Source organism: Panulirus ornatus, chromosome 10, assembly GCF_036320965.1.
Source record: "Panulirus ornatus isolate Po-2019 chromosome 10, ASM3632096v1, whole genome shotgun sequence".
Taxonomy (NCBI): Eukaryota; Metazoa; Arthropoda; class Malacostraca; order Decapoda; family Palinuridae; genus Panulirus; species Panulirus ornatus.
The window spans coordinates 61,584,164-61,596,757 of record NC_092233.1 but is presented as its reverse complement, the minus strand read 5'-3'; the positions used below and the strand labels follow the sequence as shown (position 1 = coordinate 61,596,757).

Genomic DNA, 12,594 nt, shown 5'->3' with positions numbered 1-12,594 from the left:
TCTGTCATGGACTTAAAGCAAAGTATTTATGAAATCTATTCTGAAATGCAACTATGGTGGTGCTTCCAAATGCTCCAACTGACAAATCATTTCATCTGTTAACAGTCCTATTGACAAAAAATAATGACCAGCTCATTTGAAGTAAAGCTAGCCAACTACTTTGTATAAATTGCTGCAAGTAAAATCAGACAAATCTAGCCTTAAAAAGGTGCAACAATCAAGATTCTCAAAGCCTTTCATAAAAACATTAAAAAGAAGGAAAATATCAACTTGCAGTTTTGCCAATAAATGTAGATGAAGGTGACAAAGTACATGAGGACTATCAAAAATCCAGATATAAAACAGAGAAACTCTCAAAATCTATAATCCAGCATGAGCTTCCAAAAACAATTTTCAGCAAATGTCTATAAAATGCTTTATATGCACTTATATTACAAAATGATTTACAATTACAACCTGTATCAGGTAAATAAAACTCTGTTAAGGTTACGCATATTTCTATAATCTGTAAAATCTAAAATTTGTATGATAATAGGTCCTAGGAATTACATATCTTTCACATTCTATTCAGCCAGTACCTTAGAAGCATTAACCCAGACCAAATCAACTAAGACATAATGTAAAGACACCAAAAACCTACCATGGGCAGGCATTATGTTTCTCAACCAACAAATTGAATGTAAGAGTAAAGGTCACATGAAAGATACAAAAATTCTTGCTTAATCAAATATAATCAGTTGCAATATATACACATAAACTATCCTACTCTTAAAGTAATAAAAACAAAAAACAATAAAACTTCTACTTTAAGGGGGAGCCTCTTGTATTCACTTTCTGGTTTAATATCAAGCTTGAGTTGATTAAGTCTGTCATATAAATACCTTAAACTGAGAATCATTCACAGCACTTTTACCCACTACCATAATGCTTTTTAAAGATTGCAAGTGACTAACAACAAAAGGTTATTCAAAAAGCAAATTTAGAAAGTGAAGTAGATTTATTAGCCTTGCTTGGCCCACCTTTCATTAGACATTCTGTATATATCTAGACCGTCATTCTGATTAACAATAAACCCATCAAATAATTCAGTTTTAAGATCTTTTAAATCCTTCATTATCATCCAACTTGAATTCAAGACAAGCATAAGTGAACATATGGTCTGACAGTAAACTAAAGCATGACAAAGTGAATGCAGAGTGGGAGGGTAACATTCATTACCATAACAGCTACTATAACCTTTACATGACCATCTGACAATAACCTGGTATTTACCTTCTTTTGTAAATTAATATAAAGCATCCTGAGCCAGCACAGCAGCTGTCTTTGTTCACGTGAAATAGCTTGCAAAATTTCAAGCAAGAAAAATGTAAGGTCCTAATAATATCTGCTACTTATCTACAGGATATACGAATAATTAATATTAATGGCTGTAAGACAAAATGAGAGATAATTCTATAACTAGAACTTCAACCACAAAAGACAAACCTGGGGAGGCATGTTTTTTACATTTATGCTCACATCCCGTATCCATTGTGTTACCAAATTATTTAACTTGCCCAGGACCTCAAATCTGAAAACAAAGAAAACACAAGCATATCAGAATTTCAAAAAGGCTATAAATATAGAACAAATATTACCCTTCAAAAATACGCTAATCATGACATTCATTCTATGCTTATACATCTCTAATTGTCTGCTCTGCTGTGTGGATCAGCACTACATGCTCATAGCTCGTGCTGTATGAATCTCCTATCTCTATCCACATTACCGATATCATCTCTAAGCACCCTACTAGTTCACCCAGTCCTCTCAACAATTCATCTTTGAAGGGAAGAATGACTGCAATCACATGAGGACAAACTCAGAAATTTGAAGTGTGCAAAGATGGTGAGGGGCCCTCTGCACTAACTTTGTGAGTCAATCACACACTCCACAACCATGGACATGGACAAAATAATGAATTCTGTTTTACAATCCATTCCTCTTTCTGCTAAGATAACTTAGGTAACAACAGCAGTAAGATATCCAGCATTGGAAAATGAAGAGGATAAAGGGGGGGGGGGGGATCAGTTAAAACATGCAGATGACACAACTCTGGTGGGAAATTCCAGAAGCTATTGTTTTAGAGAGAGAGAGAGAGAGAGAGAGAGAGAGAGAGAGAGAGAGAGAGAGAGAGAGAGAGAGAGAGAGAGAGAGAGAGAGAGAGAGTGCGTGTAAAAGGAGAAAGCTGAGGGTTCAATATGAGCAAGTAAAGTAATAAAGTACTGCAGGGGAGTGTCAAAGGATGGTTTTGAGTGGAAGTTCAAATGGGAAGGGCTTAGAGGAAGTGGTTGTTTTAGATATCTGGAAATGAGCATGGCAGAGGATGGGACCATGGGGGCTGAAGTGAGTCCTGGAAGAATTTATATAACCTGCGGAAAGACAGGTCAGTGTCCGACAGAGTAAAGATAGGTTCATTCTAAAGTATAGTAGTCCCTATAGTGTCATAAGGATGTAAGTCCTAGCTGTGAATGCAAAGAAAGGAAGAAGGTGGATTTGAAGCAAATGAACTGCCTATGGACAACATGGGGTGCAAGATAGTCTAATCACATGAGGAGGTAAGCACTGTTTGACTGATGAGGCCAACCAAGTTGAGTTGATATGGTTCAAGCAGATGTGAAAGATGAACAAAGAAAGACTAACTGGATGTATGTCTCAAAAGTGGAGGGGAGGCCAAGAAAGGTGTTCAGGAGGCTTTGGAGAATCAAGATCCAAAAATTCAGAAAGGCAAGAGATGTACACTGACCAAAATGAAGTGAATTGATGGGGTACACAATAACTAGAGACTGAATGTGTGTAACAAGACCTTTTTATATCCTAAGGGCACTGGAGGATGTGGAAAATCTTATTCATAAAAGTGGCTGGGAAAGATATGAAGGGGTACATACTTAAAATAATATAAGGAGGGGAAACAGATATCACAATGGTGCACCCTCGAGTTGCTGATAGCCATACAGCAACCAAATCATACTGGGAGCACTGACATGTCAGAAAGCAATGGACTCACCTCAGTCTTTTAAGCACATAGTTAAAATCTAACCAAATATGAGTGTAATATTCCATACAAGGACAGGTCAGTCCTTTGAACAACTGGAGCAACTGTCCAGAAGAAAATTATCTAGGCACATGAAGAAGACTCCCAGTTTCTTTAAAGGTAACTTGCCTAGTTGTACGATAAGGGGTTTCCACAAGACAGGTCTGATGTTACTGTGATAATATGTGTTTACAGAGTTTAGTGGTGAAATTACAGATTTAATAAAAGGGTTTGGAAAGTGACGTGGGTTTTCGAGAGATGAGCAGAAACTGAGTTTTAGTGACAAAATTCAACCAGGCACTATCTAACCCACTGGGATATTCTGTCAAAGTCTAATATATGGAATTTTGTGTTAAGAACAAATGTAGATCAAGTAATACAGAACAGAGCAAATTTGATCGATGTGGTGGAATGATGCACCGAGTCACCAATGCAAGAGTGCATCTGGTGATCTGTCTATTCCTGATTATATCTCACTGACGTGGGAAAGACAATCAAAAAATCTTTTAATATTCTTTTATATGTGTTAAATCACGTCTCTCTCTCTGTTACAAACATAGTAAGTCTTGGCAAACCTCATGGCAATTCAAGTAGAGCAGCCACTAGTCACTGCCACAGAGTTATATCAAACTGAGTATCAATTAGAACTAATACAGATGCAATAAAAAGTTCACAAAATTTAATCCTCGTGTGTTTGTAGTTTGCCTTGGCATATTAGGCTAAGGCAAGCTATTCCTTTAATCACTTATAATCTAGATGAATCTACTTCATTTCACAGTGCAAAATACCACTAAATGTTAACAGCATCTCAATAAGCAGTATTCTTACAAATATATCAAAACATATTTGTAAGGTTTAAACCATAATCATGTATGCTATAGAACAAAAATTCCTCCTGCAGATGACTTAAGTATCAATTAAAACAAAGAGGGCTTCAAAAAAAAATTTTTCATTTATTTTCTTATAATCATTTGATGAACAAGAGACTGAAAAATTTGCAGCAGCAAATCTTGCATGATTAGGTGGTTAAAATGCATATGAACTAACCTGTGATTTAATTCAGCATCTGTTTCAAACATCCCAGCATCTCTCAGATATTCTTCCAGCTCCTTAGTATGTTCTAAATCTGAAGGCTTGGGTCTGGCCAGACTGATTGCTGATGTCATGCCCAATGTTTTACTGGCATCCATTTTGTCTACAAAGAGAAATTTGATTAATGTGCAATTTTAATGACCATGTACTTGAATTAGGTAGGATTAGATAATTAGAGGAAGACTGTAGGTAAGACTAAAGGATAAGATGGGAAGTAGGCGGAAAAAAAATTTTCTTACAAGAAAGTATGGAACTGCAAATGATTTTGGCGTGTTATTTACCGACAATGTAGCAAAGCAAGGCTTATTTGGTTTCAAATCTTTAGTAACAGCAGCCATATTGGGTGGTGGCTGGGGTCACTTGACAGAGGGCACAGAATGGGTAGGGACTACCCAAGGAACTGGACAAAGGTGGATGTCAAACAACAGAAAAACAACATCAAGCTGTGATGACTAGTCATTTTGTTAGATAGCAAAGAAGCTTTCATCTGACTTTACAGTTTCAGTAAAAGCAGCAATCTTGAAAGGGCTCACAAGGCAAGGGCTCACAAGACAAAATACTGAAAGAAGCACTCAAGGCATGTTCATTCCAAATTTGCTTCAAACTGGTCCATTAAATTCTGAGAAAAATGAATTATGAAACTGTTAACATATGGATGATGACAACAGAAAACCAAGTAAACACCAAGTAATGGCAAAAGCTCTAATGGGCTCTGGTCGTAAGAGGTAACAGAGGATCACATGAACCTGTACTACTCATCTAACATTAAATTTCCAATAACAGTAGCCATCCTGAATGATGGACAAGATAACAAGCCACAATATTGAAGAGGGAGCAGCTAAAGTCAAACCTTTCCAAGTATGATTCAAATTGGCCTCAGAGTTTCAGAGAAGAAGACTAAGAAGTAAAAGTTAACAGAAAGATGGCCTATGACAGACACCAAGTGATGGTGAAAGTTAATGTGGCCATTGCCCAGGTGAACTAATGATGGTGAAAAACCTTACTGTATAGGGAGACTTGAGGCTCACAGAGACTACATTACCTAACTGGCTTTAAAACTTTAGTAACTGTGGCCACCTTGGATAGCAGTCACGGTCATTTTTCACAAATTTGAGAAGGCTAATGGAGGACCTACATTCGATCCTTGCCAACTTTGGTTCATATTTGGCCATGCAGTGTCAGAGATGAAGAGTGAAATGTAAAAAGTCTACAGACATATAATAATGACAGACAAAACACAACTATGGATGACATGTGAGAGGACAAATGACACACACTAAGTAAAGGCAAAAGTGTAAGACTAACCCTTTCTATAAAAAATTAAAATTGTGAATTTACACAAACTTTTGGCAATCAAATAGAAGTGAGTTGTGTAAAATTTTTTCCCAATTTATGATAAGGTTGATAGACATTTTTTTTGGAAATAAAAAGTGTGTGGTTGGGAGAGCAGAAGAGGGTGTCAAAATGGTTTGGACATATGGAGAGAATATGGGATAGCTACAAGAATGGATGAAGGCAAGCAAATATGAATATGTACATGTGTGTGTGTGTGTGTGTATATGCATCTGTGTATGTGTATGTATGTATATATGTTGATATATGTATATGTATGTATATGTGCATGTATGGGCGTTTATGTATATACATGTGTATGTGAGTTGATGGGCCATTCTCCATCTGTTTTCTGGTGCTACCTCGCTGATGCAAGAAAAGGGGATCAAGTATAATAATAATGATAAATAATAATAATGAGTCAACATACATCATCATCACACTTATTGAAACCAACACTGGAGAAACCTTAACCCAAGAATTGAAAAATCCTCATATCAGACTGAAAGAAGACCAAAAAGCATAGGCATGAAATCAGAATCTAAACATCTGCAGAACAAATATAATTCAATTCACATAATGATTCACAAAAATGCATAGCTCACACCTTACAATGCCTGAGTGAAAATGGCCTCCAACATAACATGTCTACCTAACAATTCAATTACAGAAATGAGAGACTAAAAGATTAACCATGTACTACTATAATCTATTGTTTTGAAACATACTGCATCTGAAACTACACAGAACTTAATAAAAGCTTCTCGAACATGAGATGTAGCATCTAAATATTACAGCATTCATAGATGCATCTCATCAACTAATTGCATGATTATGCTGTGAAGTGCCCGAGAAATCCACCTGAAAATGAAAACCTAAAAATACACACACACTTCTTAGAGATGGTAGAGTACTCATAATGAAGAATTTCTCTAACAAAGATACAGACCGTGGAAATTTTGGATTCTCATGGTGAAAGAGTCATAGAAACAAGTTCTTACAGCATATGCATGAAAAATTTGAATATAAACAAGTCAAAAAACACTTATATGAGAGGGACTGATACACCATCATCAAAAGTTCTTATCCTCACACATAGTGGTATGGATGGTGAGATATCATGTATGATTCACCAGTTGGAAAAAGTGATCATGTAACGCTTAAGTTTGATTATGTGGTAAAAAAAAGAAGGTAAAAAGAGCAGGGATGAAACAAGATTTAAAGAGGAGATACAATCATGGAAACTGCACAGAAAGTAAGACTATCTTTGGTAACATGAACTGGAAAATGGAGTTCACTAGCCAGGAACAGGAACCAAGACTACCTGATGAAAGTTTCTGCGAAATTTACAATGAAGGAGTAGGTACCCATGTACCTTTAGCCACAACTACAGATGAAAGTTTAAGAAAGGAGGAGGAAAAGTACAATAAAAATTTCAAAAAATGCAAAGGAGCTATGCTATGTACTATAGCAAAGATGTAAGCTACATTCCAGTCATACAGCATTTGTATGGTATAAGAAAGCAAGGAACAAGTACAGCAGGACATGAAATGAGAAACTTTATGAAAAAAAATTGCAGACAGGGCAATAAAATTCCAAAATCTTCAGTAAATCTATGAGGAGTAAATTATTAGTTAAAGAGCAGCTAATCAAGGTAAGGGATTCAGAGGCAAGAAAAACCATATGTGAGGAACTGAATGACAAGTTCAAAAGTCTTTTTTACAGTGGATGACACAGCTCCAACACAAATGGATGGAACAGAGAGGACGCCCTAAAAAGTATGATATATGAAAATGGCATAAACAAAATACCAAAGGGTCTTGATCCACATAAGGCTCATGGCCCAGGTGAAATTCCACTATATGCGATGAAGATGGGTACTGATACACTTCAAATACTGTTCAAAATATCACTGAAGACATTCTTGGAATAGGTAAACAACTTGCCAGAGATACTAAACATGTTTGCAAACGATGCCAAGGTCATGAGAAAAATATGGAATAAAAGCAATTGCACCAGCTTTCAGGGGAATCTGTACAAACTCCAAAATTTGTCTAATGAATGGATGATGATATTAAGTCCTTGTTAGTACAAGGTAATGATGGGATACAGCAAAAGAAGGCCCCAGTACGAACACTACTTAGCAGGAAATAAGCTACAGAAATCAACAGACAAAAGAGATTTAGTAGTTGACAATGAACCTAATCTGTTACCAGAGCTTTATATCAGGAGAACTGTCAAAGAAGTAAACTGACTGCTAATAAATATTCAAATTGCAAACAAGTATACAGATAAAAAATGTTTGACAAGCTATTACCAACAAATATTACATCAAACCTATATTAAGCCTCTCAGGCTTGAATAACACCTACAGAAGCACAAATATATGGTTGAAAAGGTCTAGAGAGGAGCAACCAAGATGACACCAGAATTAAGAGGCCTGAGCTACAATAAAAGGTTCAACTTACAGTATACTGATAATCACCTTCATGTTCCTAATTCAAATGGATGATGTTGAAAGTAAACCAGATTTACCAGGGGCCATGATCAAAGGTTGAGAAACAGGATGGTTGGAACTGTCTATGCAATGAGACTGTGACTGCTAGCAACATATAAAGATTTAAAAGACTTGATGATACAAAAAGTACAAGAGACAGGGCCCAGTGAGTTTAATAATCTCACCATGTAATCTATAAATAAGCAATTACTTGCAGACACATACATCCACATGGCAAGCTGTTCATATCCTACATAAAACCAAAACTACAAGAAAGCTCCTCAACTTTGATCGCTGCAACTAAATAAGCACAAACAGCAAATGAATAAGTTCCAGAGGAGGACAACAAAGATGGTACCTATACTAGAACAAAAAAATAACATGCAGAAAAGGCTATATGCTTTAACTTCATCAACTATAAGAGAAAATAGTGAGAGGTGAGCTGATCACAACCTTTACATTCTAAAAAAGATCAATAATGCGGGCATATACCAGTTCTTTGAGGGATGCTGGAACAGAGCAACCAGCACATAAAATTAAGCAAGAAACATTAAAAAATACATAAAGAAGTAATTCCATAGTATTAAAGTGGTAGATAATTGGAACAGAATGACTGAGGACATGGTTAATGAAAACAGCTTACCTAAACTTAAGAAGCTGTATGACTGCTGAGAATATTCAAGAGATGGGGTCCCACAAGTGTAAAACTCCCTCCCCATACAGAACTAAGATGTAATTACAAATAAATCATTACACACACACACACACACACACACACACACACACACACAAAAGCATGTGGATAAAGAAATATTTTGTAAGCTGTTCATGTCCTACAAAAGGCCAAAGCTAGAATTTGCTTATCATGTCAGGCTACCATACCTAAAGAAGCACAAAGACCTAATAGTAAAGGTCCAGAGGAGTGCAACAAAGAAAACAGAACCACAAGCAGGAACCAGGGGCTGACTCCTCTGCTTGACAAATTACCTTAGTGGAGGAGAGCAAAGAATGCAGATAAGAGGCATAGCCTCGAAGCGGGCTGGGGCCCAAGCTACATGCCACAGGACAGTCTTAGGCCACTGCTATTCTTTGAATAAGGAATGGCAATGACTGCTGCAGCTCACAGAGACCTAAACAAACTCCAAAGTTGGTGAGTCAAATGGATGGCAAAATCCAATCAAAGCAAGTGCTAAATTGGGACAGAGTGAAAGAAAGCTTAAGTGTGATTATTATTTAACAGGAATAAAATAAGAATCTGTTTATGACAGAGACCTAAGTGTTGACACGGCATCTAATAAACCACAAATAGACTATACTTTTCAAGTCTGGTCACTACAATGAAAGAAGCACAAAGATTTGATTGGAAGGATGCAGAGAAAAAGCAACTAATGCAGTACCTGAAAAAAAGAGCAACAAAACTGCCTACTGTAGAAGACAGGAGGAAGAGGTGCCTAATGTCAGCCTTCGTTTCTAAGTCAGCATGACAAAATTGACAGAGAACAATTCTTTGAAAGATGCAGCATGAAGGCAACCAGAGGCTATGACAAGCAGCTAAGCAAAAAAAACATTAGAAAGAATGTTAAAAATTACACCAAAAAATTACATCAAGCACTGGTTTTGTGTAAGGATGGTGGATGGCCAGTATAAAGAAACCATGAAGACAGTGAATGCCAGCAATTTAAAAGTCTTTCATAAAAGGCTACATAATGGCACTGAAAGTTCAAGAAATGGAGCTCCACACATGTAAAACTGTCTACCTTTGCTGAACAAATAGGTAATAACAAATAGGTATAAAAATAAGTAGTTGAACACACACACACACACACACACACAGATTTAAAGTGATCGGCGCCTGCCTGAACACGCAGGACTGTAAGACATGCATGGGATTGCATGAATGTCAATGATGTGGTATACAGGGGTTGATGTTCTATCAATGGATAGGTCTGCGGGACCTGGCTGTGGATAGGGCGTTGCTATTTTGAAGCACTGTACATGAAAGATAGGGATAGGATGTGAGCAAATGTGGCCTCTCTTCATCTGTTCATGGTGCTACCTCGCTAACACTGGAAATGGCAGTCAAACATAAAAAGAAAAAAGAAAATGTCTGCATAACATGACATGTGGAATGATTCATGCCATTGTAAAAAGTAACCTTAAAGGGTAAGATTTTAAAATTTCCAACTTTCACTGATGTAACTTCTCTTTTGATATTAAATAACACATTAGTAATGAGAGAGAAGGACAATGTGAGACTTAATAAGAAAGTAAAATAACAATGAATATAGAAGCATACGATAAATGGCCAATTCTGAGCGACACATTACATGAGATTTCAATTAATGGTTAAATTCTTGAGATTTCAATATATGTTTAATTCTGTTATCTAAAAGATGCACTCTGCTTGACTGTCCCATGCATCACCTGCTTTGAGAGGTCTTTTGTGAATGTCTTATCACACAGCACAAGGACATTCACAAAATACTTCAGAAAGCAAAATTTTCCTCTAATTCAAAGCCCTGCCAACTTTGTAAGTCCATATATTTGAGAAAGTAGATACTAACCTATGCTCTCACCCTCCAGAATGTAAGGATTCCAAGGATTTGTCAAAATCTATAAATCAGAACATGAGCATCCATTTTCATAGACATTATCAATACATATAATCATACATTACTACAACAAATATCATGAAGAAAACACATAAACATCTTTGGAGGAAACAAGGTGATGCTTGTGCAGATATCAAAAACAAGCAAGTACATCAAAACATTTCATAACTAGGTAAATGAAAACTATTTCAGTAGTTGTCATTGCCAGGCTGTTTAGTACTTAGTGCTACCTTCAAAATACACTCCTACCGCAAGTTTGTTTTTCCAATGGAGTAGGTTGAGGCCTGTATCACTTGTTTCTCAGTTGTTCTACTGTATTCTCAGATTCGAACTAACAAAATAAATCCATATCTAATTAATGCATGCATCACTGCAGAAAAAGCAAACACTGTCAAGAGAATTCTTGCTGTACGTACAGTGTCCCAGAAGAATCTTGCATGCCTTTTTCTTGCTACTCTTACATATCTAACCTTAATTCTCTATTTCACGAGATGTCATCCTATATAGATGAAGATTTTGCACCAGAAGCAAAGATCAAATATCAAAAGAAGCTCTGGGTTTTTTGACTGGAAGTCTGTCCATTACAAATTCCAGCACATGGTTGGCAGAACAAACCAAAAAAATGGCCTTTATTAGAAAGGTCAGACATGTACGATTACTTAATAAATGTGCCAGGAGTCCACAGTTGTGAAGCTATTAAGAATTGGAAGTATTTTGAGGCATGCAACCAATTAATTACAGGCTAGGTTAGGATGATTCTTCACTTTGAAAAACCACTATCACCAAAAGCGATTTTGAAGGCTGAAGTGATGCTACCACAAAGGACCTCATTTACCTTTGAGTGGAGTGGATGAAAAAAGACAACACTACTGTTGCAGCTTGCTGTACTTGTGTGGTTGTGCACATACTGCCATTTTTACGTTCTTCACACTAAATACAATATATGGGTTCTTATTAATCCAGGGAATAGGCAGGGGTTCAATGGTTAAAAGATGAATGGGCGAAGAACAGTCATTACAATGAAAATGTTAACGTCAGAACGGCAAGCAGATGAAGATGAAGGGGTGCAAGCTATTACGAATCTGACTGTTGAGAGTCTTTTGTAAACTGGTTCTACTCAAGCATGAGACTTCAAGTTCTTCAAGCATCTATAAAGCTAAATGTAAATGGCAATAGGGATAACAAGATGAAAGTACAAGGTTCTGGATGTTTAATCCATCTTTTTCTTCTGTTTACAAGCATTAATCCATTTTTCTCAAAGATCTGGGTTGTTAATTGGAAATCTGTAGAATCTAGGCTTATTCTCCAGAGGAAGTTATGGATAATAAACAACGAATGGCCTTAGGTTATACAGGAAGCGAATGGAAAGTCTCACATTGCTCTCACATCGGTTGTTGTAGTGTGACACCAATATTGTTGCAGTGTGAGCATCTCTTTTCCGAGAATTACTTATGTGATGTTCTCTCATTTTGCGGGAATTCATTTTTCACTTTATCACTTCAATATTCAAGATTTCTTTCAGCGTCTGGGGAAACTAGTTCATTCAAACACAAATTAGGATATTTGAGTGGCATACATCATATTACTCTGTTTCCAAGTTTCTCCCTCTTAAGTTGACCATTCTCACACCAATGCTTTGTGAAATATCAATAAATCAGTATAATACCCCAAAATGACTTTCATGGTGTCATGGTTAGTTGTTCTTGACTGACACGTTCACAGGCGGCACAGGGTGGATCACACAGGATCAAATCCAGATTATGGCAGTCAATCCAGCTGTTTATCCACCCCAAGGAAATGGTTGATAAAATGAGCACCTGGCTCATGTTAGGGTATAAATATATGTAGAGCATTAATCAAATGGCCTTGAATAGGGCCTAAATGTGCCATCTCAGGTAAAATGATAAAAAATCAATCATGCTTTGCATGTAAGTACATTCTCTACACAGTGCACAAGCAATACAAACCAAAATCACTCATTACCTAAA

General features: G+C 36.6%; 1 protein-coding gene across 6 annotated transcripts in view; it reads right to left on the bottom strand.

The window, feature by feature from the left end:
- The window catches only part of hrg (poly(A) polymerase hiiragi), a 106,468-nt gene that overhangs the window by 92,866 nt on the left and 1,008 nt on the right, over positions 1–12,594 (bottom strand). For all 6 annotated transcript variants that reach the window (XM_071666117.1, XM_071666119.1, XM_071666115.1 and 3 more), the window contains exons 2-3: positions 4,121–4,268; positions 1,486–1,570 (exon numbers count right to left, since the gene is read on the bottom strand). In XM_071666117.1, coding sequence (XP_071522218.1) covers positions 1,486–1,570; positions 4,121–4,263 — 228 coding nt within the window. In that variant the 5' untranslated portion in view covers positions 4,264–4,268. The remainder of the gene's footprint in view (positions 1–1,485; positions 1,571–4,120; positions 4,269–12,594) is intronic.